This window comes from Panthera pardus, unplaced genomic scaffold (assembly GCF_024362965.1).
Source record: "Panthera pardus isolate Hobbes unplaced genomic scaffold, ASM2436296v1 HiC_scaffold_21, whole genome shotgun sequence".
NCBI lineage: Eukaryota > Metazoa > Chordata > Mammalia > Carnivora > Felidae > Panthera > Panthera pardus.
This window is the reverse complement of record NW_026526777.1, coordinates 68,814,866-68,840,762: the sequence shown is the minus strand read 5'-3', so window position 1 is coordinate 68,840,762 and position 25,897 is coordinate 68,814,866. Positions and strand designations below refer to the sequence as shown.

The window sequence follows — 25,897 nt, the reverse complement described above, 5'->3', positions numbered from 1 at the left end:
CAAAGCAGTGGTCATAAAGGTGCCTCCCGAGCTTGGGAGAAGAATGGATGAGCGCAGTGAGAACTGCCACAGAGAGATGGAAAACACAAGAGACTACCAAATGGAAGTCGGAGAGCTGAAGCAGAACAAATAACTGAAGTATACACTAAAGGGGTTCACCAGCAGACTGGGCGAATCAGAAGAGGTCGGAGAGTGAACCAGAGGACAAAGCAATGGGACTCGCCCAGACAGAGCAGCAAAAACGAGAGAGATTTTTTAAAAAATGAAGACAACTTAGGTGACCCATGGGACAGTTTCAGGCAAAGTAACATTCACATTATAGGAGCCGCAGAAGGAGAGAAAAGGGGGCAGAAAAACTTATCTGAAGAAATAATGGCTGAAGATTTCCTTAATCTGGCAAAGGAAACAGACCTCCACATCCAGGAATCCCAGAGAGTGCCAAATAAGAATCCAAAGGGTTTCACCCCAAGATATAATTAAAATGTCAAAAGTTAAAGGTAGAGAATCTTAAAAGCAGCAAGAGAGAAACAACTTGTTTACACACAAAGTAAACCCAGGAGGCTATCAGCAGGTTTCTTAGCAGAAACTTTGCAAGGCAGAAGGGAGCGGCAGGACATATTCAAAGTACAAAAAAATTGCAACCGATAATACTGTACCCGGCCACTCAGAATTGAAGGAGAGAGAGAATTTTCATATAACAAAAGCTAAAGGACATCATTACCACTCAGCCAGCCTCACAAGAAGTTCTAAAGGGACTTCTTAAAGCTAAGAAGAAATGGCACTAATTAATGACAAGAAAACATATGAAAGTGAAAATCTCAGTGGAAAAAGGTAAGTATATAGTGAAGGTAGTAAATCATTTATAAAACTAATATGAAATTCAAAAGACCAACATAGTAAAATTAACTAAAACTACAATAATTAGCTAAGTAATACATAAAAAGTTGTAAAATGTGACAAAAAACCTAAAACATTAACAGAGGGGGATGACAATGTAGAATTTTGGAATGTATTCACATTTAAGTTGCCATGAACTTAAAACACATCATTATATACGTACGATGTTGTATCTGAACCTCATGATAACCACAAAAACTTTCAATGAATACACAAAATGAGAAAGGAATCTCAACACTAAAAGTTATCAGACATCAGGGGAAGAGAGAAGGGAAGAATAAAAGAACAAAAACTGTAAAAACAGCTTGAAAACAATAACAAAGGGCAGTAAGTACATACCTTTTAAAATTAAATGTAAATGAACTAAATTCTCCAATCAAAGGATGTAGAGTGACTGAATGGGCTTCTAAAAAAAAAAAGTCTCCTCCGTATGCTGCTGACAAGAGACTCAGTTCAAAAGTAACGGCACACAGACTGAAGGTGAAGGTATGAAAAAATATATTTTATGCAAATGGAAATGAAAAGAAGGCTATGGTAGCTTATATTCACACAAAATAGACTTAAAGACTTATAGAAAATAAAGTAGGGCATTAAATAGATAATGATAAAGGGGTCACTCCAGCAAGAGGATATAATATTTATAAATGTATATGAACTCAACATAATGTTTAATGAACCCACAAAATGTTTAAAGGAAATATCAACAGACATAAAGGGAGAAAGAGACAGCGATCCAATAATAGGAGGGGACTTTAACATCCCACTTTTGTTAATAATTAGATCATTCATACAGAAAGTCTGTAAGGAAACATTGGCCTCAAATGACACATTAGACCAGATGGACTTAATAGATCTATATAGAACATTACATTCAAAAGCAGCATAATATGTTTCATCTTGAGTGCACACGGCACACTCTTCAGGGTAAATAACATGCTAGGCCACAAAAACATCTCAGTAAATTTAGCAAGATTGAAATCATCAAACATGTTTTCAACCATGATGGTGTAAAACTGGAAATCAGCTACGAGAAGAAAATTGGAAAAACCACAAAAATGTGGAGATTAAACAACATGCTACTGAAATGAAGGGACCTTTGAAGGAAAAAAAGGAGAAATTAAAAAAAAATACCTAGAGACAAATGAAAAACATATCAAAAATCTACAGGATGCAGCGAAAGCAGTTACGAGAGAGAAGTTCATAACAATACAGGCCTACATTAAGAAGAAAAATCCCAAACAGCCTAACTTTAAACCTAAAGAATTGGAAAAGAAGAGCAAATGAAACCCAAAGTTAGTACAAGGAAGGAAATAATGAAGATCAGAGTGGAAATAAGTAAAATAGAGACTAAAAAGACAACAGAAAAGATCAATGAAACCAAGAGCTCGTTCCACAAAAAGATGAAATTGGTGACTAATGAAGAAAAAGAGAACTCAAAATCAGAATAAAAGAAGTTATAACTGACACCATAGAAATATGAAGAATCCTAACAGAGACAACAGTCACACACAGGCAAACCGGACAACCTACAAGAAATGGATAAATTCCTAGAAACATATAACCTAGCAAGGCCAAATCATGAAAAGGTAGAAAATTTAAATAGACCAATTACTAGTAAGGAGATTAAATAATAATCCAAAACTTCCCAACAAAGTCCAGGATCAGAATTCACTGGTGAATTGCACTAAACATTCAAAGAATATTTAATACCTAGTATTCTTAAACTCCTCAAAAAAAAAAAATGGAAGAGGAATGACAGCTTTCAAAGTCATTTTATGAGGCCATCAGTTACCCTGATACCAAAACCAGAGCATACCACAAAAATAAAATTACGGGCCAATATCCCTTATGAACATACATGCAAAAATCCTCAACAAAATATTGACAAATCAAGTTAGGAAATACATTAGAAGGATCATACATCATGGTCAAGTGGCATTGATTTCAGGAATGGAAAGGTTCAACATCTGCAAAACAATGTGACATACTGTGATACACCACGTTAAAAAAAATGAAAGATAAAAGTCGTATCATCTCAATAGATGCAGAAAAAGCATTTGACATAAGTCAACATTCATTTATGATAAGAACTCTCAACAAAGTGCATATGGAGGGAATGTACCTCAACACAATACAAGCCATATGTGACAAACCCACAGCTAAAATAATATTCCAACTTTGAAAAGCAAAAAGCTTTTACTCTAAGGTCAGGATCAAGACAAGGGTGACTACATTTCTTAGCAGAGAATTGGAAGTCTTAGCCACGGCAGTTAGGCAAGAAAAAAATAAAAGGCATCCAAATTGGAAAGGAAGAATTAAACTGTTATTATTTACACATGACATTATACTATGTATGGAAGAATAAAGCTGTAGATATTGCAATCTCAGATTTCAAGATCCACTACAAAGCTGTAGTGATCAAACAGTATGGTACTGGCACAAAAATAAACATGTAGATCAAAGGAACAGAATAGCAAGCCTAGGAGTAAACCCACGATTATATGGCCAATTAATCTTCCACAAAGGAGGCAAGACTATGCCATGGGAAAAAGTCTGTTTAACAAATGGTGTTGGGAAAACTGGACCACTTGCTTACACCACACACAAAAGTAAACTCAAAATGGGCTAAAGACTTGAAAGTAAGAACTGAATGCATAAAACACCCAACAGAAAGTAGGTGGTAAACTCCTTGACGTCATTGTTGGAGATGTTTTCTTAGATCTGACTTAAAGGCAAAGGCAGCAGAAGGGAAAGTAAACAAATGGGATGGCATCTAACGGAAAAGCTTGTGAGCAATGAAGGAAGCCATCAATAGAATGGAAAGGCCAACTACTGACTGGGATAAGATGTTTGTAAATCATATATAATGAGGAGTGAATATCCAAAAAAAAAAAAAGGAATTCATACAACTCGGTAACAAAAATAATCCAATTCATAAATGGGCAGAGGATATGAAGAGGCATTTTTCCAGGACCTGCATACAGGTGGCCAACAGACACATGAAAAGATGCTTAACATCATTAATCAGGGAAATGCACGTCAAAACCACAATAGGATATTACCTGCTGCATGTCAGGATGACTATTATTAAAAAAAGAAATCACAAGAATTGATGGGGATATGGAGAAAAGGGGCCCTCGCTCACTGTTTGTGGGAATGTAAACTGGTGAGGCCACTATGGAAAACAGGATGGAGATTCCTGAAAAAATTAAAATTAGGACTACCAAACAATTGAGCAATTCCACTTCTGGGTATCCTAAAAAAATGAAAAGACTACTTTGAAAAGATAATGCACTCCTTTGTTTCTGGTGGCTCTATTTGCAATAGCTAAGACATAGAAACAACCAAAGGGCTCACTGATAGAGATGAATGGATAAAGAAAAGGTGGTACCTATATACAACAGAACAGTACTCAGCCAGAAAAAAAAAAAAAAGAAATCTTGCCATTTGCATCAACACGGATGGGACCCTAAAGTATTCTGCTAAGGGAAGTAAGACAGAGAAAGAACTATACCACATCATTTCAAGTATATGTGGAAACTGAAACAAAACCAAGACTCATAGATACAGAGCGCAGAGTTGTGTCTTGCCAGAGGGGAGAGGTGCTGGGTGGGGGATGAAACGAGTGAAGAGAAGGTACAGACTTCCCGTTATGAAATAAGTCACAATGATGGAATGTACAGCCTATGGAATACAGTCGCGAGTGCTGTATTAACCATACGGTCACAGATGATAACTACATTTATTGTAGGCATCAGTTCACAGGGTATACAATGTCAAATTACTGTGTTGTACACCTGAAACTAATATAATACTGTATGTCAGTTATACTTTAATACAGTTTTCTTTAGATAAAGGAAGCTTACCCATTTAGGTATGAAAACGCCCATCTTTTTGGATAAATATTGTAAGAAAAAGATTTTTTTATGGTCAGATTTAAGTTGACTATAATGACCTTAATTTACCGTGTATTTTTCATGCATTGATTCATTAAATGAGTATTTATTGAGAGTTTGCAAGAACCACACATTGTTCTGGATGCTGGAGAGACTCTGTTGAACAAAACAGTTGTCTTGCTCTCAAATGTCTTGTGGGTAAGAGGTAAAAACATAAATACGTGGAATACCAGGGGCAGAAGGAATGTTATAGAGGAAAATAGATCAGAATTAGGGGGCTGGGGCGGCTTGGTTCGAGATCATCACTTAATAACTCATCTAGTTCTGAGTGACACGGCGGGACAAGGACACCAGGGTTTCTGCGAGTCTGATCCTTCACACAGCGGTCCCAGATTTGTTCTCCTAGTGTTTGTACCTGGCTTTTTAATTTCCTTTTGTTTCGTGTGTAGTCGACACCTGATGTAACATTAGTTTCAGGCGTCCGTACATTGTGCTGTGCACCACGCCGCACCCGTCCCCGAACAGAACGGTGCCGTTACCATAATTTTTTTGTTTCTAATGTATGTGTTTCCTTGTGGTCTGCTGCTACCTGGTGGAGACTAGGAGAAGAGATGTCATATCTTAAATGGTTACATTTGATATCAAATAGTTGGAATAACTAAGAACCTGAGGAAGTTTACTTGTATAAGAGAAGTGAGTGGATTTTGTAGCAGAGAAGTTACTCACTTACAAAACAAGTATTTATTGTGTACTTTTGCTCCACCGTTCTGGGCACTGGAGGTATCATGGTGTAAAAAACGTACAATGTCTGTGTTCCTGTAGAACTTCATTCTAATGGAGGGAGATAGATAACAAGTAAATAAATAAGATTATTTCAGCTGGTGACAGGGGCCAGAAAGATAATAAAGCAGAGATGTGTGGTTGCTACTTTAAGTAGGACGGCCAGAGAGGTGCTCTTTAAGCGGAGGCCTCACCGATGAGAAGGACACGTCCACAGGGGGTCTTGAGGGAATAGTTTAGACAGAGCGCATAGCAAGGCCGGAAGTTGGGAGGCAGGATCAAGGTCGCCGTGTATGCAGAGGTAGAGATGGTGCCGCTGACGCCGAAGTGTCGGAGAGGTTGGTCGGCAAGGACGCGGGCTCTGGCTGTCCGAACCTGAGTCACATGCCGCGTGGGTGACTGAGAGACAGTTCTGAGAAGTTCGTCTTCAAGAAAATAGATGATCATCGCACCCCTGTAAATTAGGTGCCAGTGCAAACTGTCATCGTTGGGCTTTCCACCGTTATCCTTGCCTTGTAACACATGCTTGGGGGTCGCTCCATTCTAAGTAGTTTCAGTTGATTAAGCTTTTGAAGCATAGTTGGAACTGGGATGAGTCATCTTCTAGGACATTTAGCATCAGTAAGTGCATGGTCAAAATGGTTCATTTTTTTAAAATTCATGTTAATCAAAGTATAAGTTAAAGTTTACGCAGATTAAAACCTATAAATTCATTTGATTTAAAAATTTTATTTTTAACATTTTGTAAAGTTTTTTTTTTTTTTTATGACTAATAATTGTAACAACATGTCAAGCAGAAAAAAGGTGAATCTGAAGGGTTAGTGGCTCACAGAGGCGACGTGCTGTGTCCGGTGCAGGGGGGGTTAGCAGCTTATGGAGGCGACGTGGTGTGTCCAGTGTAGGGGGTTAGCACCTTACAGAGGTGATGTGTGTCTCGTGCAGGGGTGACTTGAGCTGCAGTGCCCGCCTTTTACCTCGTGGGCCGTCCCGGAGGACTTGTGCCATGGCCTGGTGTGGACACTCATCACACTGTCGTTGGGGTGATTCGTCTGGTTTCCAGGGTTCTGGAGTCCTGAGGTTCTGTGACCGGATGGAAGTGAGACGGGAACTTGAATGCCTGTTGGGAGCCTGATTTAGGTCACGTTACCAGATCTGAGGTGTTTCTAAGGCCTTGGGTGGTGTGCCTGTTTGTGTGACATCATGGGACGCTTTCTGAACTGCTTGCTTGTCCCTGGGGCTCCTTCAGTCTTCTGTGGTTCAGAATCAGCCAGGAAGATGGGCTGGTTCCGATTGGCCCCTCAGGCGGTCCTCTCCCAGTTGGCTCTTGCCTGCCGCGTAAGGAATCTCGCTTTGGCAAACAAGTGTCACCTTGAAAGTGTCATCAAGTGTCACCGTTACCATCCTTCTCAGACGGGTACCTTGAGGTTTTAAAACTACAAATGCATCCTTTCAAAAACATAAATTAAATATCAATATGATATACACTATCTTAATTTTTTATTTACCAGCATACAGTGATTTCTTACCAACGTTAACTTTTCTTATCACTGAAAATTGAATCTTGACTCTTCTCGAAATAGAATCTCTTTTAAAACCAGTAAGCTAATAAAGGTATAAGGGAAAAGAATATGTTTTTATAGATTTATATTAATTGGGATGTGATAACTGTTAGGGTCAGGCGTAGGCTAGGGTAAAGGTAAGAGTCAAGAACTATAAGTTTTAGCAGTCAAAGGCTTTATTGGGAACTAAGGTCCCGGGCGAGGTTCCGTGACTCAGGGAGAGAGAGAGAGGAGTTAGGGAGGTCGCGCCCGGGTGTGGTGGGGTAGGGCTTTTAAGCTGCAGCGTTCCGGTTCCGGGTGGGCCTTTTTCGCGCCAGGTCGTGCTGTCGCTCGTTGATTGGTTGACCTCCAATTCGTTCTGGCAGCTACTAGGGGCTTTTCATTGGGTTGCACTGGCAAGATGGCCGTCCCCTCCACTGTGGTTCCAGGGACATCCTAACAGTAACTAAACTAATTATGTGTCTATGAGAATTATAATGAGTTTTGATGACGTTTACTTTTCTCTGTTCTGTTGATAGTTTGGGAGAGAAGTGATGTGGTCTGGTATTTGCTTTAAGTAAAGTTTATGATGAATGCAACCTGTTCTAGGAAATCTAGGATTTCTAAGACGTTACTAAATGTATTCCAAACCATGAGAGACTCTTACAAACTGAGAATAGACTGAGGGTTGATGGGGGTGGGGGGGGTGGGGGGGATGGGTATCGAGGAGGGCACCTGTTGGGAGGAGCGCTGGGTGTTGTGCGGAAACCAATTTGACACTAAATCTCATATTAAAAATAAAATAAATGTATTCCATATAAATACATGACTTACAAATATAGAATGTAAGAAATATCTTTCCTTTCAGAATTAATAAAGCATTTGTTACTTGGAAATTGAATGTTAGAAGAATTAAGACAGAGAAGAGCAGGTAAGCTTAAAGAGGCAAATGCATTTTTAACTATGTTAAGGGGAAACCTTATTTTAAATATGTAGTATGGAAGCAGGTATAAATCACTTTTCACTCAGTGATTGGAAAGTCACATCACGGTTATGAGTAGGTTTAGTCAATCTTACTTTCAAACACCATTTTTGTATATCACACGTGATGATAAACACTGACGACATTTCCCAGTATGTCAGTCTGCGGCATGAGGAGATGATAGTTCTGTGAACAGCTTACGATGACTTCCCCTGGTCGCTTGATTGACCTTTCTGCTTCCAGAAAGGGGAGTGACTACGTCATAGGAGTCAAATGGCTGTTAATCCTGTTTTACGGGGTCTCTGGCAGCCCCGTGTTGTTGTTGTTGTTGAACTTTGTACTTTGAGGTAACTGTGATGGAATGCAGTTGTAAGAGATGATGCCGAGAGACCTCCTGTTTCCCCCAGAGGTAGAACCCCCCAACTTACTGTACAACACGGCAGCCAGGACAGTGGCACTGACGTCATCAGGATACAGAAGATTGGTCACCGCAGGGTCCCTCGTGTTGCCCCTGTACAGCCATACTCGCTTCCCTCCCAGTCCCACCCTCTTCTTAGCCTGTGGCAGGCACGACGCGGGTCTCCATTTCTGTGAGTTTGTCTTTTCGAGAATGTTGTATAAATGCAGTCATGCAGTATACGACCTTTGGGTTGGGGTTGGCTCTTCCCTGAGCGCAACTCTGGACTTCCGTCCAGGCTGCCGCATTTATCCGGCGTTCCTCGATTGCCGGGGAGCGGCGCGTGCTGGGAGTGGGAGGTACACCTGCTGTTCTCCAGCTTTTGTTTATTAGAGATAAAGCCCTCTAAACCTTCATATGTAGGTTTTTATGGGAACACAAGTTTTCATTTCTCTGGGGTAAATGCCCAGGAGTGCAATCCTGGGTCATACGGCGATTGCACGTTTAGTTTTGTTTTGTTTTTTCCATCCCCGACAGCAATGTAGGAGTGATTCAGCTTCTCTACCTCTGTGCCGCCATTTGGAATTGTCACTGTTCTTTTGTTTTAGATATTCCGGTAGTTTTCTGGCAGTGTCATGTTGTGGTTTCAGTTTGCGTTTCCCTAATGATGTTGAGCATCTTTCCATGTGCTTATGGGCCATCTGTGAATCTTCTTTGGTGCGATGTCTCCCCATGTCTCTCTGGTGAGATGTCTCTCCATGTCCCTTACACATTTTCTGGTGGGATTGTTTATCTTTATACTGTTGAGTTTTTAAGGGTTCTTTTTATAGTCTAGACACGAGTCCCTTGTGCATGGTTTATAAACATTTTCTCCCAGATTTGGCTTGTCTTTTTTTTTTTTAATTCAAAAATATTTAGCATCTCTACATGCCAGGCATTAGGCTAGAGTTAGCCTGCTTTGTGAATGGGTTAACGTAACTTTCTAGCCTCACTGCTTCATTGGCCTGGGTGGCTTTGATGCGGAGAGCTGAACTCCTCCTCTGTTCAAGGGACACCCTTTGCTACAGGGGTGGTTGGAGGGAGGGGTGTGGGTGAGGGGTTGGGAGGAAGGGGGGTTGTTGATGGCCATTCATTTCTAGGAGGCAGCATATGGTTTGATCATGTTTTCGGATCCGTCTGCCAACCTCGGTCTTTAATTGCTGTGTTTAGACCCTTTACGTTCAGTCTAATTATTTATTCGTTAGGGCTTAAGTTTGCCATTTTATTTTTTGGTTTCTGTTTCTTCCCTCTGCTTTTTGTCTGTTTCTTCTTTCTGTGGATGATTTGAATATTCAACTATAGCAGTATTTCTTAGAATTCTATTTGGATTTTTCTATACTATTGTTTAAAGTATGTCTGTGTAGCTGTTTGGTGGTTGCTGTTGGCGTAACATCATACATACGTAGCGTGCAATTTACTAGCGTTGCATTTTATTAGTTTGAGTGAACTGTAGAAACCTTACCTCTGTGTGTCTCTGCCCTCCCCCATTTACAGTATGACGGTCTTAAATGTTTCCTCCACTTGCTTTCGGCACTGTTACCGTTTTTGCTTCCACCATCAAATATACGTTGTAAAACTCGAGAACGAGAACGACAGTCTATGTGTTTTTAAAATGTATTCAGTTTGGTTTGTTTATCATGCTCTTGCTTGTCAATGTCGCAGGGCTCCTTGGGCTGTTTTGTTGTGTATTTCTGTTGCGAGAACTTCCGTTAGCCATTCCGTTAGGGCAGGTCTGCGGGCAGCAAAGTCTCCTGCTTCTCCCGTGTCCAAAAACATCTTCTTTGTTTCTCCATCATCGAAGAAGATTCTGCTGAATATGGGATTCTGAGTGGACAGTTCTTTCCTCTGAGCCCTTCTCCTGGCCTCCATGGTCATTCGAATTGCTTTTCTTCTGTAGTTGGTTTTTTCTCTTGCTGCTTTTGACACTTTTTCTTTTGGCTGTAGTTTTCAGAAGTTTGACTTTGATGTGTGGTGGTTGGACTTCTGTCTTTATCCTGTTGTAGTCACCCTGGCTTCTAAACCTCTGGCTCGTGCATCCGTTGACAAACTTGTTGCATTTTCGTCCATATTTCTTCAAGTGTTTTTAGCCCTGCCCTCTCCTTCCTCTGCTTCTAGGACTGGGGATGCAAATGCTAGATCTTTTTTATGGTCCTGCTGGTCCCTGAGGGTCCGTTTATTTTTTTCAGTCAGTCTTTACTCTGTTGTTCAGATTGAATGCTTTCTGTTGTTGTTCTTTCAGTTCACTGATTTCTCTGTCCACTCCGTTCTGCTGTGGAGCCAACATACTGAGTTTTTCATTTCAGTCATTGTATTTTTTAACTTATAAAATTATATGTCTTCTGTTTCTCTGCTCACCACCACCCAGGGAGGATGACCTTCCCTATTCCCTGCTCAGCTTTCCCTGAAAACCCCCAGAGGACCGCTAGGGAAGCTCACTACCAGTTGCCCGGGGCACGATGCCAGGCTCTCCACGTGGCCTTTCCCCCCTGTGGTATCTCGCTGGGATAGAATGGTGGTTGTTGAAAAGTTTTCTGTCTTGCTCGGCTGCCCCTTTCTGGCCCTCGAGCCAGACAGCAGGCGTTTCTGTCCGCACCTGTTGGCATTTCCAAGCCTGGGCTGTAGAAGGCAGAAGACGACGCGCCTGATCACCCTGTCACTCCTGGCCGGTCTGTCTTCTCTACCTCTCAGTGTCTTCTCACGTTCACTTCATATGTAACGTTCACAGTTTTTAGTTGTACCTAGAGGGAAGAGTAGTGGAAAGTACACTTACCCCATTTTTAGAGGAGCCAGGACCTGAGTTTTAAGAGATTTCTGTGATATATGTTCTAATGCCAAGCAGTTCAATCTTGTGAGTCAAGTTTGCGAGAATGTATTTAGCTCTCTAGTACGATACAATGGAAATTTGTTGGCGAGTTCCTGGTAACACCTTTGCCTGAATAGTCATCAGATGATGCATTATTTTTCTCTTGTCAGATCTCACCATCACAGTTCTAAATGTTTTCATGCTTTCCCCACCTATAATTGTTTTCACAGTGAACCCTCCCTAGTTTCCTCATATCTGTGTTAAAATACACACATAAAGTCAATTATATTTTTTTAAAGGAAAGAGGAAAGCTTTAAACAATGCTGATTAATGTGGATTCGTTACTATGTGAATCTTCATCATCATTCTCTTGTGAATAGATCCCAAGATGGGGTTTGATTTTTTTTGTGGCGGTTCACTTTCTGGAATGTGCCATTTGTCTTTAGTATGATTTCTTTTCTTCCCTGTACTAGATACCCAGGGGAGTGTCCGTGAACAAATTCCACCTCTGTGAGTAGCTCCAGGTTATGCAAGGCCTGTGTCATTTGAGGAGGCCTTTATGACAAAGACCACAAGGCCTTGGGGAGGGGGAGGGCAGTGAGAATAAAGGGCCCAGGGAGCTTCTTCATGGTGGATAAAGCTTTCGCCAATAAAACGGAAAGACAGGAAAAGGCTAATTTCTGACGATTATATTTTTATATAAAATATACCAAAATCAGCTATAAAAGTTAGCCACCCCACAAGGGATGGGTGAAGGGCAGAAGCCCCCCCCCCTTCTTTGATACACTGTTGCACAGGGAGGTTCGCTTTTCTTGATCCAGTTTTTAAGGAGCCTGATCTCTTTCACTTTGCTCTTTTCTCCTTCAGTTCTGTCTTGTGTTGTTAGAAGTGATAATACTCACCTTTGTGACCACGATCGGACCGGCAGAAAGGGGCAGAGGAAAGAGCAAGGCTCATCTTTTCTATTCTAGGATATAGGTGGTTGGAGAACTTAAGAAACATTCTCCAAATGGTTCCCAAGTCTAGCTAATTTTTCTTCCTGTAATTGGGGAAAACATAAATTGAGGAAAAGTATTTAAATTTAATAGGGGAAATATAACTTATGTTGTACATCGCTGCCTACTGTTTCAAAGTTGTTAGAACTCAGTGGCATAAAATTATATCATCACTTGTTTGCCCTCGTATTTTTTTACTCAACACACCCGATACCAGAACCTTGCTTTCAACATTATCAGCCAAACAAACCCCATTATGCTTACTAACGTTTATTAATGTCATTTAAAATACAGTAGATATAATACATATGGATACAAAACCAATTACACAGTTCTGTCTAAGTGAATTGTATTCATTTTGAACAGGAGCCAGATAAGTCTGGAAAGTGTTTACCTTTCAGGTCATTTTTGTGCCGCCATCTTTTTGGGGCTGATGAGTTATTTCAAGGCTGTCTGCTCTGTGTGAAGGGACTTTGTGAAGATGCAATTGATCGCAAACGTGGAAAAGAATATGAAGAAACCCCGTCTGCCATTTGCCTCATCAAGGTGAGGAGCAGCACACTGCCGTTAGTCTCTGTTTGCAGGTAGAAACCAGGAGGAACAAAAGGAGTTTTGAACCAAAGGAATACCTGTCTCTAGATCCGGAAGAAACCATCACTACGGATGACTAACATTCCACAATAGTTGCAAAGAACATCGTTTCCATGGATAGTCATTTTTAATAATTAATAACATTCCTTATTTAAAAAAATTCTTTTAAGTGTATTTACTTGAGAGAGAGTGAGCAAGCAGGGTAGGGGCAGAGAGAGAGAGAGAGAGAGAGACAGAGAGAGAGAATCCCAGGCAGGCTCCGCACTGTCAGTACAGAGCCCGGTGAGGGGCTTGAACTCACAAAACGTGAGATCATGAACTGAGCTGAAATCATGAGTTGGACGCTTAGCTGACTGTGCCGCCCAGACGCCCCTAACAACATTCTTTATACATAGTTTCATCCCTCAATTCAACCTAAGTCTGTTATGAGGCCCTTTCTTTATTTTCAAAACTCTGAATGTGCAATATCATTTATAAATAGTGATTTCTAATATATAATTGTTAGCTACCTGCGATGTTCTTCTCTCTCAAGATTACATGGCAAGAAATTGTCATAAGTTGCCACTTGGAGGTTTTGCTTCAATTTATGGGTTTTTCTGTTCCACAGTTCTAAGAAAGGGTGACCTTCTTTTTAAAAAAATTTTTTTAATGTTTTTATTTATTTTTGAGATAGAGACAGAGCACGAGCAGGGGAGGGGCAGAGAGAGAGGGAGACACAGAACCTGAAGCAGGCTCCAGGCTCTGAACTGTCAGCACAGAGCCCGACGCAGGGCTCGAACTCACAGACTGTGAGATCATGACCTGAGCTGAAGTCGGATGCTTAACTGAGCCACCCAGGCGCCCCAGAAAGGGGGAGCTTCTTACTGAATGTTTTAGTTTATATAGTTCTTTCTTTTTTTTTTTTTAATGTTTTATTTATTTTTGAGAGAGTGACAGAGTGAGGGTAGGGAGCAGAGAGAAAGAAGGGAACAGAGGATCGGAGCGGGCTCTGTGCTGAGAGCAGGGACCCTGATGCGGGACTTGAACTTATGAGCAAAACCATGAGATTGTGACCTGAGCCAAAGCCAGACACTTAACTGACTGAGCCATCCAGGCGTCCCTAGCATAGTTCTTTCAGAGAGGTTAAAGTATATAGAACTATATGTTTTAAGTGTTTAGTATACAATTGAACAAGATTCTAGCAGCTTTTGCTTCATTTACCCACTGTGTGAAAGAGGTACTAAAAAGTAAAATTGATAGTCATCTAGACTTAAAAATAGTGAAAGGATTTGATAAATCAACTCAAATTTGATAATCAACTAAAAAATTAATTGTGTTGACTGTATATGCGTAATATGGTTAATACCTATAAATCAGCGTATTTTTAGAATTGATTATATATAGTGGCTGATACGTAGATGCTTAATAAGTAGTCTTCGAGTGAATAAAAGAATTAATGAAAAAATGAATTATTACAGATGAAGTGTATTTTTTATAACTGTATTGAGATTAATGTTTCAAAAGGATTAAATTCAAGTTAAGTATGAGACATTTCATTGAAGAGTACTTTTATATGGTTTTATTCTAGAAGGAAATTGGTTGGACAGCTATATTAGATTGTTTCATGAGTGACTGAGTCACAGAATTTACCAGTTAATGGTGGGCGTTAAGGCAAAGGAAACTTTAGTATATCTGTGAAGGCTGTGCCTCATGGATGGTAATGCTCACAGAGTGACAGAGAAGGGATGATAGGACTCTTCCCTGGAGACCTGAGACCCTGTAAATATTTGTCAATTACCTATTTTATGCAGAGGAGATGGGTAAAACTAAAAATGAGGTATTGTTAATTTTCCTTTGCTCACAGTTTATTGGAAGAGATGATTCTTTACATAGAAAAATGATTGCTAATTCTAGAGGTAGTCCCTCAATTTTGCTAATCACTCTAGCCAACCAGGTAGCAAAATAGAAGGCAAGGAGGATTTATCGGCAAACAACGCTTGTGAAATACTCACGCCCCAGAGATTCAGGGGAAGCAGAGGTCAGCCTTTGCAGTGGAAGTCTAGGCGTGTTGCGGGAAAGGAGGACGTGATGAGCTGGGCCGTGCTAGATCTGAGGAGCTGGGGAGCTGGGTCGGGTGGGGGGGGTGTATGTGAATGTGAGGAAAGCGCTCAGTTTATGTTCGATTCGAAAGTTAGGTTGGGTCTGAATGTTGGGCCAAGAATAGCAGACTAAGGGAGAGCTAGGAGCTGAACCTGCTGTGAGCGGGGGCGCTCCTGGTGGGGGTCGTGAAGAAAGGTCGCAGGGACAGGAGTTCCTGAGACCCACTGGAGAAACCAGGCCCAGAAGGAGGGACAGCAGGGATTCGTAGCCTGGAGAACCGAGTCGGGGGTCAGGAGTCAGAAGGTGGACTGCTGGGGGCGCAGGTACCAAGGAGGGGTCCCCGAGGCAGGTGTGCACGTGCTGTGTGGACGAGTGTGTGCCACAGGGCCCCAGAGCGTCCACAACAAATGGGAAAGGGCCTGCGTTCTCATTTCGTCCAGACCTAGGGAGACCGGTTTATCCAAGGCCATAGAACCAGCTGGAGAGTTGGGATTTGCGTTCAAGAATAATTGTGTCTTGGGGGCTCAGTACTTTGCCTTGTGCACATGTGACTGTTTGTGTCCCACCCCTGTCGGGGGAGAGTGCAGTGGGCGGTGCTAGTCACCTACACGTTTCACAGGCTCCCCGCGCGGTTCTTCTGCAGAGTAAACTCTGAGAATTATTCTTAACAGTGATTGAAAGTTTCTGAACATGTCATTTTAGGAAAATTAATGTGATGTCACTTTGTGGGGGCAATGGAAGGCAGGGAGAGGCAAAGAGATGGTTAGAGCACTAGAATAATGCAGGTGTGAGCAAGAGTGACTTCAGTTAGTGGTTGGCAGTGAGCTCAGAAAGGAAGCGACATTTTGAGACACCTTTACTGGAAAGATCAGGGCCTGGTAACCAGAAAAAGGACGAGGAGAGGGAGCACACAGAGTTAATCCAGAGTTTTAAGGTTAGGGGAGCACTTTTCAATTTTTTTTTTTTTTTTTTTGCAAGCCTACACTTACCAAGTATTAGAGTACCACTAGGGATAAAGGTGCGTGTTCGTTGATGAAAATGCGTTTTGGTGAGAGAATTAACACATGGTGGGAAAAACAGGAAAACACCGCAAGGAGGAAAGACACTGGGCTACCGTGAGTGGGCGAAATGTCTGTGTGCTGTGGGGCCCAGTAGCACAGCCGCTGGGATTTCCCCCGTGCTGCATGCCGAGTGAGCTCATGCACACTTCACGTCATTTGGATTATTTAATTTTAGCCTCTTTATCTGACGTTTAGTGCTCACATCTGTAATTTTACACGCAATCGAGATTTCAAGGGTAAAAGCAATTCCTGGGTTTGGTGGCTCCCCGGGGCTCAGATATTTCAAAACACCTCAACTCCTGAGTTCTTCTGCTTAGGCTTAATCTTCGTTACAGTTAAAATAATAACGTATTTTTCTGTGTTTTATTAAGATGTAGTTTAACTGAGTGTGTGGATTTGAAGAACACGGAAAGCATTTGGTGTGTAAAGCATAATGTGTATGAGAGAGAGTTTAAAATATGCTCTTTATGACATGAAAGGATGACCAGAATATTTCGTGTCTTTTTTTTTTTTTTTTTTTGTAACAAACTTTGACTTTCCAACATTCAACATCTATCGGGTGAGTAGCTGGATAGGTCCCGAACGTATTCTCTGGATGGATTTTGTGAAGAACAGGCACGGCAGGCTACCCAGGCAGTGAAACAGCTTGAGGATATCAGAGAGAAGGCTATTTGCGAAATGAAACGTACATTTTTAAAGGTAATTCTTTCATTCTCTCCTCTCTCTCTCTCTCTCTGTCAGCCTGTAACATACTGACCGAAGCAGCGTCTCCGGGTTGCATGCCTGGAGGCGGAGTTAGAAATGGGCAGGCGGAGGGACAGAGGTGGTTCCTTAGGCCAAGCAGCTAATGCCGCATGGTCGCCGGGCATGGGACACTTTGCAGGGGCCGTGTGGGGTGCAGGTGTACGCGCGTGCAGGTATATCCCCACCCCCCGCCTTGTGAAAGTTCGTTTACGCCACTTTGCTTTACAGCAGATGTATATGCATAGCTGGTTTGTTAGCTGAAATCCAGAGAGGATGTTGCTTTTACAAAAAAAAGGCCAGAAGCACAGAGAACCCGCCGCGTCTATTACAGCGGCGGTTACGGGGCAGCGAGGGCGCCGGCCCAGCGGCCCAGCTCCTTCCCCAGGCCCCACGTGGCCGGGGCTGCCAGCGGAGGCGTCTCTGAGCATCAGTTTTGTGCAGCTGTCAGCAAAGCCTTTTGGGGTGTGGGAAGGCTCGAAAAATTTCCATATAAATTAATGGTAATGGCTTCTTGGCTTTATGCTGCTGCAGCTTTTGGAAGGTTTCGTAGCAACTCTACCTTTGGAGAGTGGGGGAAGCCTGCATAAGAGTGTGTGTGTGTGTGTGTGTGCGCGTGTGCATGTGTGCGCGTGTGCGTAAATGCACGCGTATGGATGTTTACGTATATACCTTCAAGATACTTAAAATCTAACCCGACCTGGCATATATAGGGAAATACGATTTGTTACGAAGTTCGGTGTTTATAAGACAAAAACTCATTGCTCAAGAGAAACATAACCAGATGAGACAAAACTTGCCTGAGGATTTTATGAAAAGGACTCAATAATTCAATGAGCAGTGTCCTCAGAACATTGTTCTCTGAGATGCCGTGACTCACTTGACAGGATTATTTTACGGAGCTTCCCCGGTCGGGGAATGACAGTGCATGGAAGCGTCATTCACAGACGCCCTTGGATGAGGGACTGATGCCGTGTCGTCTGGTTACAGGCTGGTGGCCTCTCTCCGCTGCTTTGGCCGAGTCCAGGAGCACAGCGGAGGCTCTCCGGGGGAGAGGTGGACCGGGTCCCCCTCGGTTTTCAGACCGAGTTTCTCTGAATTAATTTCTGGTGGAGACTGGGTAGCAGTGAGTTCAAGGCTTCGCCTGTTGACAAGAAGATGCAGTGCGGCTGTTTTTCATCAATGGAACAAGGACTCTCCTTCCTCATCTGGTTCCTCAGTCACCCTAACTTCCTGAAGCCCAGTCGTGTCCCAGGCAGACTCCGGGACACTGGCCAAGGGATTAACGGCATCTGTCTTGGGACCCTGGTTACGGATTACTCGCAGTCTGGTTTCTCCCATTCAGCTTCATCAGGGTCTCGTCATAAATATTTGTTAAGAGGTTTCCATTTAAGTCGTGATAGGCAACAAGTCCTCCCTCCTACAGAAACTAGTTTGATTTGGTTTATATGACTTATAACTGAAATGTTTAGACTTTTTTTACTTTAAGTTTTTATTTAATTCTCATTCATTAACATATATGGTAAAAATTGGTTTCAGGTGTAGAAGTTGGTTATTTGTCTCTTACATACAACACCCAGTGCTCATCACAGCAAGTGCCCTCCTTAATGCCCATCGCCCCCACCTCCCTCCATCAACCCTCAGATTGTTCTCTATAGTTAAGGCTCTTATGGTTTCTCTCTCTCTCTCTCTCTCTCTCTCTCCCTCCCTCCCTCCCTCCCTCCCTTTATTTTTCCTTCCCCTATGTCCACCTGTTTACTTTTTTTAAAATTTTTTAATGTTTATTATTTATTTTTGAGAGACAGAATGTGAGTGGGGGAGGGGCAGAGAGCGAGGGAGACACAGAATCCAAAGGAGGCTTCAGGCTCCGAGCTGTCAGCACAGAGCCCAATGTGGGGCTCGAACCCACGAACCACAAGATCATGACCTGAACCAAAGTCGGATGCTTAACTGAGCCACCCAGGTGCCCCCCTATCTGTTTTGTTTCTTAAATTCCACAAATGAGTGAAATCATATGGTATTTGTCTTTCTCTGACTCACTTACTTTGCTTAGCATGATACACTCTAACTTTATGCACATCATTGCAAATGGCAAGATTTCATTCTCTCTTCCCCCTTCCCCCTCCCTCCTTCCCTCCCTTTCCCCTCCCTCTTTCTCTCCCTCCCCCCTTCCCCTCCCTCTGCCCACTCCTGCATGCTCACTCTGTCTCTCTCTCTCAAAAAAAAAAAAGTTGCTACAGCTGAGGTCAGAAAGGTTGCTGCCTGTGTTCTCTAGGATTTTGATGGTTTCCTGCCTTACATTTCGGTTTTTCATCCATTTTGAATTCATTTTTGTGTATGGTGTAAGAAAGTGCTCCAGTTTCATTCTTATGTGGTCACTATCCAGTTTTCCCAACACCATTTGTTGAAGAGACTGTCCTTTTTCCACTGCATATACTTTCCTGCTTCGTCAAAGATTAGTTGGCCATACGTTTGTGGTCTATTTCTGGGTTCTGTCTTCTGTTCCATTGATCTGTGTCTGTGTTTGTGTTAGTACCATATTGTCTTATTGGTTACAGCTTTGTAACACAGCTTGAAGTCCAGGATCGTGATGCCTCCTGCTTTGGTTTTCTTTTTCAGTATTACTTTGGCTATTTGGAGTCTTTTCTGGTTCCATAAAAATTTTCAGATTGGTCTAGCTCTGTGAACAATGCTAGTGGCATTGTGACGGTGATTGCATTAAAGATATAGATTGGTTTGGGTAGTACAGACATTTTAACGATGTCCGTTCTTCCAGTCTGTGAACATGGAATGTTTCTCCTTTTTTTGCGACGTCTTCAGTTTCTTTCATAAGTGTTCTATAGTTTTCAGGGTGCAAATCTTTTATCTCTTCAGTTAAGTTTATTCCTAGGTATTTTGTGGGTTTTGGTGCCATTGTAAATGGGACTGTTTTCTGAATTTCTCTGTCTGCTGTTTCATTATTGTATAGAAGTGAAACAGATTTCTGAACATTGAGTTTGTATCCTGCGACTTTGCTGAATTCGTGTGTTCTAGCAATTTTTTGGTCGAGTCTTTCAAGTTTTCTACAGAGTATCATGTTGTCTGCAAATAGTCAACGTTTGACTTCTTCCTTGATGATTTGGTAGTCTTTTATTTCTTTTTGTTGTCTGATTTCTGAGGCTAAGATTTCTAGTACTATGTTAGATAGTATTGGTGAGAGTGGACATCTGTGTCTTATTCCTGACTGTAGAGGAAAAGCTCTCTGTTTTCCCCCATTGAGGATGATATTAGCTGTGGGTCTTCCATATATGACCTTTATGATGTTGAGGTATGTTCCATCTATACTTTGTTGAGAGTTTGTATCATGAAAGGATGCTGTATTTTGTCAAATGCTTTTTCTGCATCTATTGAGAGGATCATATGGTTCTTATCCTTTCTTTTATTAACATGGTATATCAGGTTAATTGATACACAATTAGTGAATCAACCCTGTAGCCCAGGAATGAATCCCGCTTGATCATGAGGAATACTTCTTTTAATGTACTGTTGGATTCGATTTGCTAGTATCTTGTAGAGAATTTCTGCATCTGTGTTCATCACCTGTTCATTCTCCTTTTTCGTGGGGTCTTTGCTTTTGGAATCAAGGCAATGCTGGCCTTGTAGAACGAGTTTGGAAGTTTTCCTTCCATTTATATTTTTTTGGAACAGCTTGAGAAGAATAGGTATTAACTCCTTTAAATATCTGGTAGAATTCCCCTGAGAAGCCATCTGGCCTCGCACTCTTGTTTGTTGGGAGAGTTTTGATTACCGATTCGATTTCTTTGCTGGTTATGGGTCTGTTTAAATTTTCTATTTCTTCCTGTTTCAGTTTTGGTAGTTTGTATGTTTCTAGGAATTTGTCCATTTCTTCCAGATTGCCCAATTTGTTGGCATGTATATATTTTTTTTAATTTTTTAAAGTTTATTTATTTTGAGAGAGAGAAAGCTCACAAGCGGGGTAGGGACAGAGAGAGACAGAAAGAGAGTTCCAAGCAGACCCTGTGCTGTCAGCACAAAGCCCTGTCTGGGGCTTGAACTCACAAACCATGAGATCATGACCTGAGCTGAGCTTAAAGTCTAATGCTTAACCAGCTGAGCCCAGGCACCCCTTGGCATGTAATTTTTAATAATAGTCTCTTATAATTGTTTATATTTCTGTAGTGTTGGTTGTGATCTATCCTCCTTCATTTGTGATATTATTTGGGTCCTTTCTCTTTACTTTTTGCTAAGTATGGCTAGAGGTTTATCAATTTTATTAATTCTTTTGAAGAACCAGCTCTTAGTTTTGTTGATCTGTTCTGTTTTTTTGTTTGTGTCTACATCATTTGTTTGTGCTCTAGTCTTTATTATTTCCCTTCTTCTGCTGGCCTTAGGCTTTATTTGCTATTCTTTTCTAGCTCCTTTGAGGTGTAAGGTTAGGTTATGTATTTGGGACCTTTCTTCCTTCTTTTGTTAAAATTTTTTTTAACGTTTACTTTTTGAGAGCAAGAGAGAGAAAGTGAGCGCAAGCAAGCGGGGGAGGGGCAGAGAGAGAGAGAGAGCGAGACAGAAGATCCAAAGCATGCTCTGTGCTATTAGCACAGAGCCTGACGAGGGGCCCGAACCCACGAACCGTGAGATCATGACCTGAGTTGACGTCAGACGCCTAACTGACTGAGCCACGCAGGTGTCCCCTTTCTTCCTTCTTGAGGTAGGCCTGTATTGCAGTGTACTTCCCTCTTAGGACTGCCTTTGCTGCATCCCAAAGGTTTTAGACTGTTGTGTTTTCATATCCATTTGCTTCCATGTACTTTAGTTCTTTAATTTCTTGGTTAACCAGTTCATTCTTTAGTAGGATGTTCTTTAATCTCCATGTGTTTGTGGTTATCCGAATTTTTTCTTGGGGTTGACTTCAAGTTTCATAGTGTGTGGTGTGAAAATATGCATGGTATGATCTCAGTCTTTTTGTACTGTTGAGGCCTAATATTTGATCTGTTCTGAAGAATGTTCCATGTGCATTCAAAAAGAATGTGTATTCTGCTGTTTTAAGATGAAATATTCTGAATACATCCATTAAGTCCATCTGGTCCAGTGTGTCATTCAAAACCACTGTTGCCTTGTTGATTTTCTGCTTAGATGTCGTGTCCATTGCTGTTAGTCGGCTGTTAAAGTCCCCTACTATTATTGTATTATTTTCAGTGAATTCCTTTATGTTTGTGCTGAATTGATTTCTATATTTCAGTGTCTCCAAGTTTGGGAATAAAAGTTTGTAATTGTTAGATCTTGATGTATAGACCTCTTAATTATGATATAACGGCCTTCTTTATCTCTTCTTACAGTCTTTGGTTTAAAAATCTAGTTTGTCTGATACAAGTATGGCTACTCCAGCTTTCTTTTGACTTCCATTAGCACGATAGATGGTTCTCCATTTCCTCATTTTCAATCTACAGGTGTCTTTAGATCTAAAATGAGTCTCCTGTGGGCAGCATATAGATGGGTCTTGTTTTTTTTTTTATCCATTCTGATGCCCTGTATCATTTGATTGGAACATTTAGGCCATTTACATTCAGAGTGATTATTGATAGATATGAATTTGGTGCTATTGTGTTATCTGTAAAGTTGGTGTTTCTGGTGATATTCTCTGTTCCTTTCTAGTCTTTGTCACTTTTGGTCTTTTTTCCCCCACTCCTAAGAGTCCCCCTTTAATATTTCTTGCAGGGCTGGTTTAGTGGTCACAGACTCCTTTAGTTTTTGTTTGTCTGGGAGACTCTTTCTGTCTCCTTCTGTTCTCAGTGACAACCTTGCTGGATGTAGTATTCTTGGCTGCATATTTTCCCCCTTGAGTACGTTGAATGTATCCTGCCACTCCCTTCTGGCCTGCCAAGTTTCTGTGGACAGATCTGCTGCGAACCTGATCTGTCCTCCCTTGTAGGTTAAGGACTTTTTTCCCTCGCTGCTTTCAGAATTCTTGCCTTGTCTGTGTGTTCTGTGAATCTGACTATGATATCTTGGCAGTGGCTGGCTTTCGTTGAATTTGGTGGGAGTTTTCTGTGCTTCTTGGACTTCAGTGGCTGTTTCGTTCCCCGGATTGAGGAAGTTCTCAGCTATAGTTTGCTCAAATAAACCCTCCGCCTCTTTTTCTCTCTCTTCTTTTGGGACTCCTATGATACAAGTGTTACTGTGCTTTTTCCCTAAGTCTGTATTTGTGATCCAGTGCCTTTCTTTCCCTCTTCTTTTCTGAGTCATTATTTTCCATAGTTTTCCCTTCCATGTCACCAGTTCGTCCCTGTGCTGTGTCCGTCCTCACTGGCATTGCATTCAGTTGGGCTTGCAACTCAGTTACAGCATTTTTAATTTTGGCCTGACTGGGTTTTAGTTCTTTTATCTCTGCAGTAAGGGATTCTCTGGCGTCTTCTGTGCATTTTTCAAGCCCAGCTAGTATCCTTAGAATTGTTTAATTCTAGTTCAGACATCTTAATTATGTCTGTGTTAATTAAAACCCTATCTGTTACTTCTTCCTGTTCTTCCTTTTGGGGTAAATTCCTCCATCTGGTCATTTTGTCTACATCACTGTTTTTTGGTGTGTGATTGTTAGGAAAGCCTGAGAGTGCTGGCTCTATTAGGAAGAGGTCCAGAAAAGAAGGGGTGAGGCAGCCCCTCTGCACTCTGCTGTCGTGTTCTGGCTGCTCCTGCCCTCAGGCCAGTCCTTTGCAGGGTTTCTCCTTGCCTGCATGGGGGGTGTTTGGACCTTGTCCTTTCACCGTATGGCAAGTTTCAACTAGATGTGTTTTGGTCTGCTCGTTAACAGAAGCTAGATCAAAAGAACAAGAAAAAAGAAGCTAGATCCTGTTTGCCCTAGAGATGAAATTTGCAGCCGCTTTGATGAGTAGACTTGACGCGCGGGGGAGGTCTGTGCTGGTCTTCTCTCAGGCGGACTTGCCCGAGCGAAGATGCACCTGCAGGGCACAGGGGCGCGGGCGGTGTAGGTGGCTCCTGTCTCCACTGGGGGGTGCTGTGTTCACTGAAGTTCATCAGTGCTGGTGGGCTGGAGCTGTGGCAGTGGCAAAACGGTGTCCCCCCACTCTTGTCCCCGGAGTGGCGAGTTCGCACCTGTTGCTTTTCAGGAAAAGCAACCACCCCTCTCGCGTCCCCAGCTTCCGTCAGATCCCTGCCTTCGCCCTGTCTGCGTCCGAGCTGTGTGCCGGGCGGCACAGTACTCCTGTGTGTTATCTGAGGCACGTGGCTGGGTGTCAGAACTCCACATTTTAAGGTCCCACGTGGCGCAGACCCCCGCTGATCCTCTGGAGGAGGGTCTCACTGTGCTTTTGCCATTTGCCGTTTGCCACGGAACCTTTTATTTAGATTTGACTCTCCCCCGTTGGCAGCTCTTAGTGTACCTGAGGAGGGTCCCTCTATGCAGGAACGCTTAGGTAATCATCAGTATGTACTTCCCGTTGGACTTCCATAAACTCGTCTGCTTGTAAGGGACACCCTGAACTTCATAGGCCTCTTTTGGTCTGCTCTTCAAATACAGTGCAAACCTGAAGTTTTTGAAAGTTGTCCTAATAACGTTGAGTTGCAATGTTATTTAGACTAATGGAAATACTATATGTTAGAAATCGTGCTGTATGCACATAGAAAGTTGTCACTTGTTTCTCCATTGTTTATTGAATTGTAGGTGGCAGAAAAGAAAGAAATTAAAGAATATTTTGAGTCAAACCTCTCTGAAGACTACACAACACATTTCAAGCTGCCTGAATATCGACGTTTATTAGAAACAATTTTGAGGTTTCTGATGCTGGTTGACTACATATTTCAGGAACTCGTCCGTCAACTGATGAACACTGCCGTCACACTGCTTTTGGAATTCTTTAATAATTCTGCTAGAGTGCCATTTTCAAGGGAAAGAAAGAATGAAAATCTCATCAAGTAAATCGCACTTTTTTGGCTTGTAAAAAGAATTTATGATCATAATGTAATATGTCGCCACTTACGGAGGAGATATCCAATAACTTAAGCTAGAATTTGAAAATTCTCCTTGTAAATTATATGTACTCAGTTTTTGCAACTTTCTGAACTTCTTACCTGGTAATACCTTCCTTAATACTGTCCACGAAATTTAAGAAAATTTCCCTTTTCCCCTTTCCACCCCCAAATTCTGCATAGGTTAGCTTGCCCTTTGAAGTACATGATGTCCAGTGAAATTTGAAATTCAGATTAACAATGAATAATATTTTAGTACAGTATGTCCCAATATTACCTAAATTATTGTTTATCTTGGAGTTCAAATTTAATTTGGTGTTCTTTATTTTTAATTTGTTAAAGCTGGCAATCCTATGGGTAGGTATACTGTATCTTCAAAGTTCAGAACTAGCCCTTAAAGATGTGTGAGGATGATTCTGGAAGTAGCCACAAGGTTCATTTGGAATTTGGGTCAATTCCAACTATCTACTGAAAACAAAATGTTTTCACCTTCTATTTAAATACCGCCTTTAAAACATTTTTCTTATTTGCCGCATCTGGATCTATCACTGTGCCTTGTGAGCCATGGAATATGAACTGAGACCGTAGGATACTTTATGTTCAAACTGTCAAAATTTAGCAATATTATTTTAAGTCAAATCAGAGTTTTAGTATCATAACTGGAGAGTGAAAAATATATCAATTCGTAAAATTTTGAAGAATTTTAAATATGTTATTTCTCTAATTTATTATTGGATCCAGCAGAGCTTAAGTCATTGATCTAAGGCCTCATAAGTGATTTGAGTCAGTGCCAGGACTTTAACCTATATAAGAGCACTATTTAGTAATAGCACATTATAACTTTATTTCTCCTAAAACTACAAGTATGTGTGTGTTTGTGTGTTTAGGAGAAGTTTTTAATTTGGAACTAACTACCTTCCTTCGTTCCTTCCTTCCTTCCTTCCTTCCTTCCTTCCTTCCTTCCTTATTTATTTATATTTTAGTGTTTATTTTTGAGAGAGAGAGAGAGAGCACAGGCAGGGGAGAGGGGGACAGAGGACCCAAAGAGAGCTCTGCGCTGACAGCAGACAGCCCAACGTGGGGCTCGAACTCATGAGTCACGAGATCATGACCTGAGC

At 41.7% G+C, this 25,897-nt stretch overlaps 1 protein-coding gene across 1 annotated transcript in view; it reads left to right on the top strand.

Annotated features, from left to right (window-relative positions):
• DNAH14 (dynein axonemal heavy chain 14) overlaps positions 1-25,897 on the top strand; it is a 319,741-nt gene that overhangs the window by 41,962 nt on the left and 251,882 nt on the right. The window contains 4 exon segments of the mRNA XM_053909500.1: positions 7,980-8,042; positions 12,729-12,873; positions 16,626-16,757; positions 24,475-24,725. Coding sequence (XP_053765475.1) covers positions 7,980-8,042; positions 12,729-12,873; positions 16,626-16,757; positions 24,475-24,725 — 591 coding nt within the window.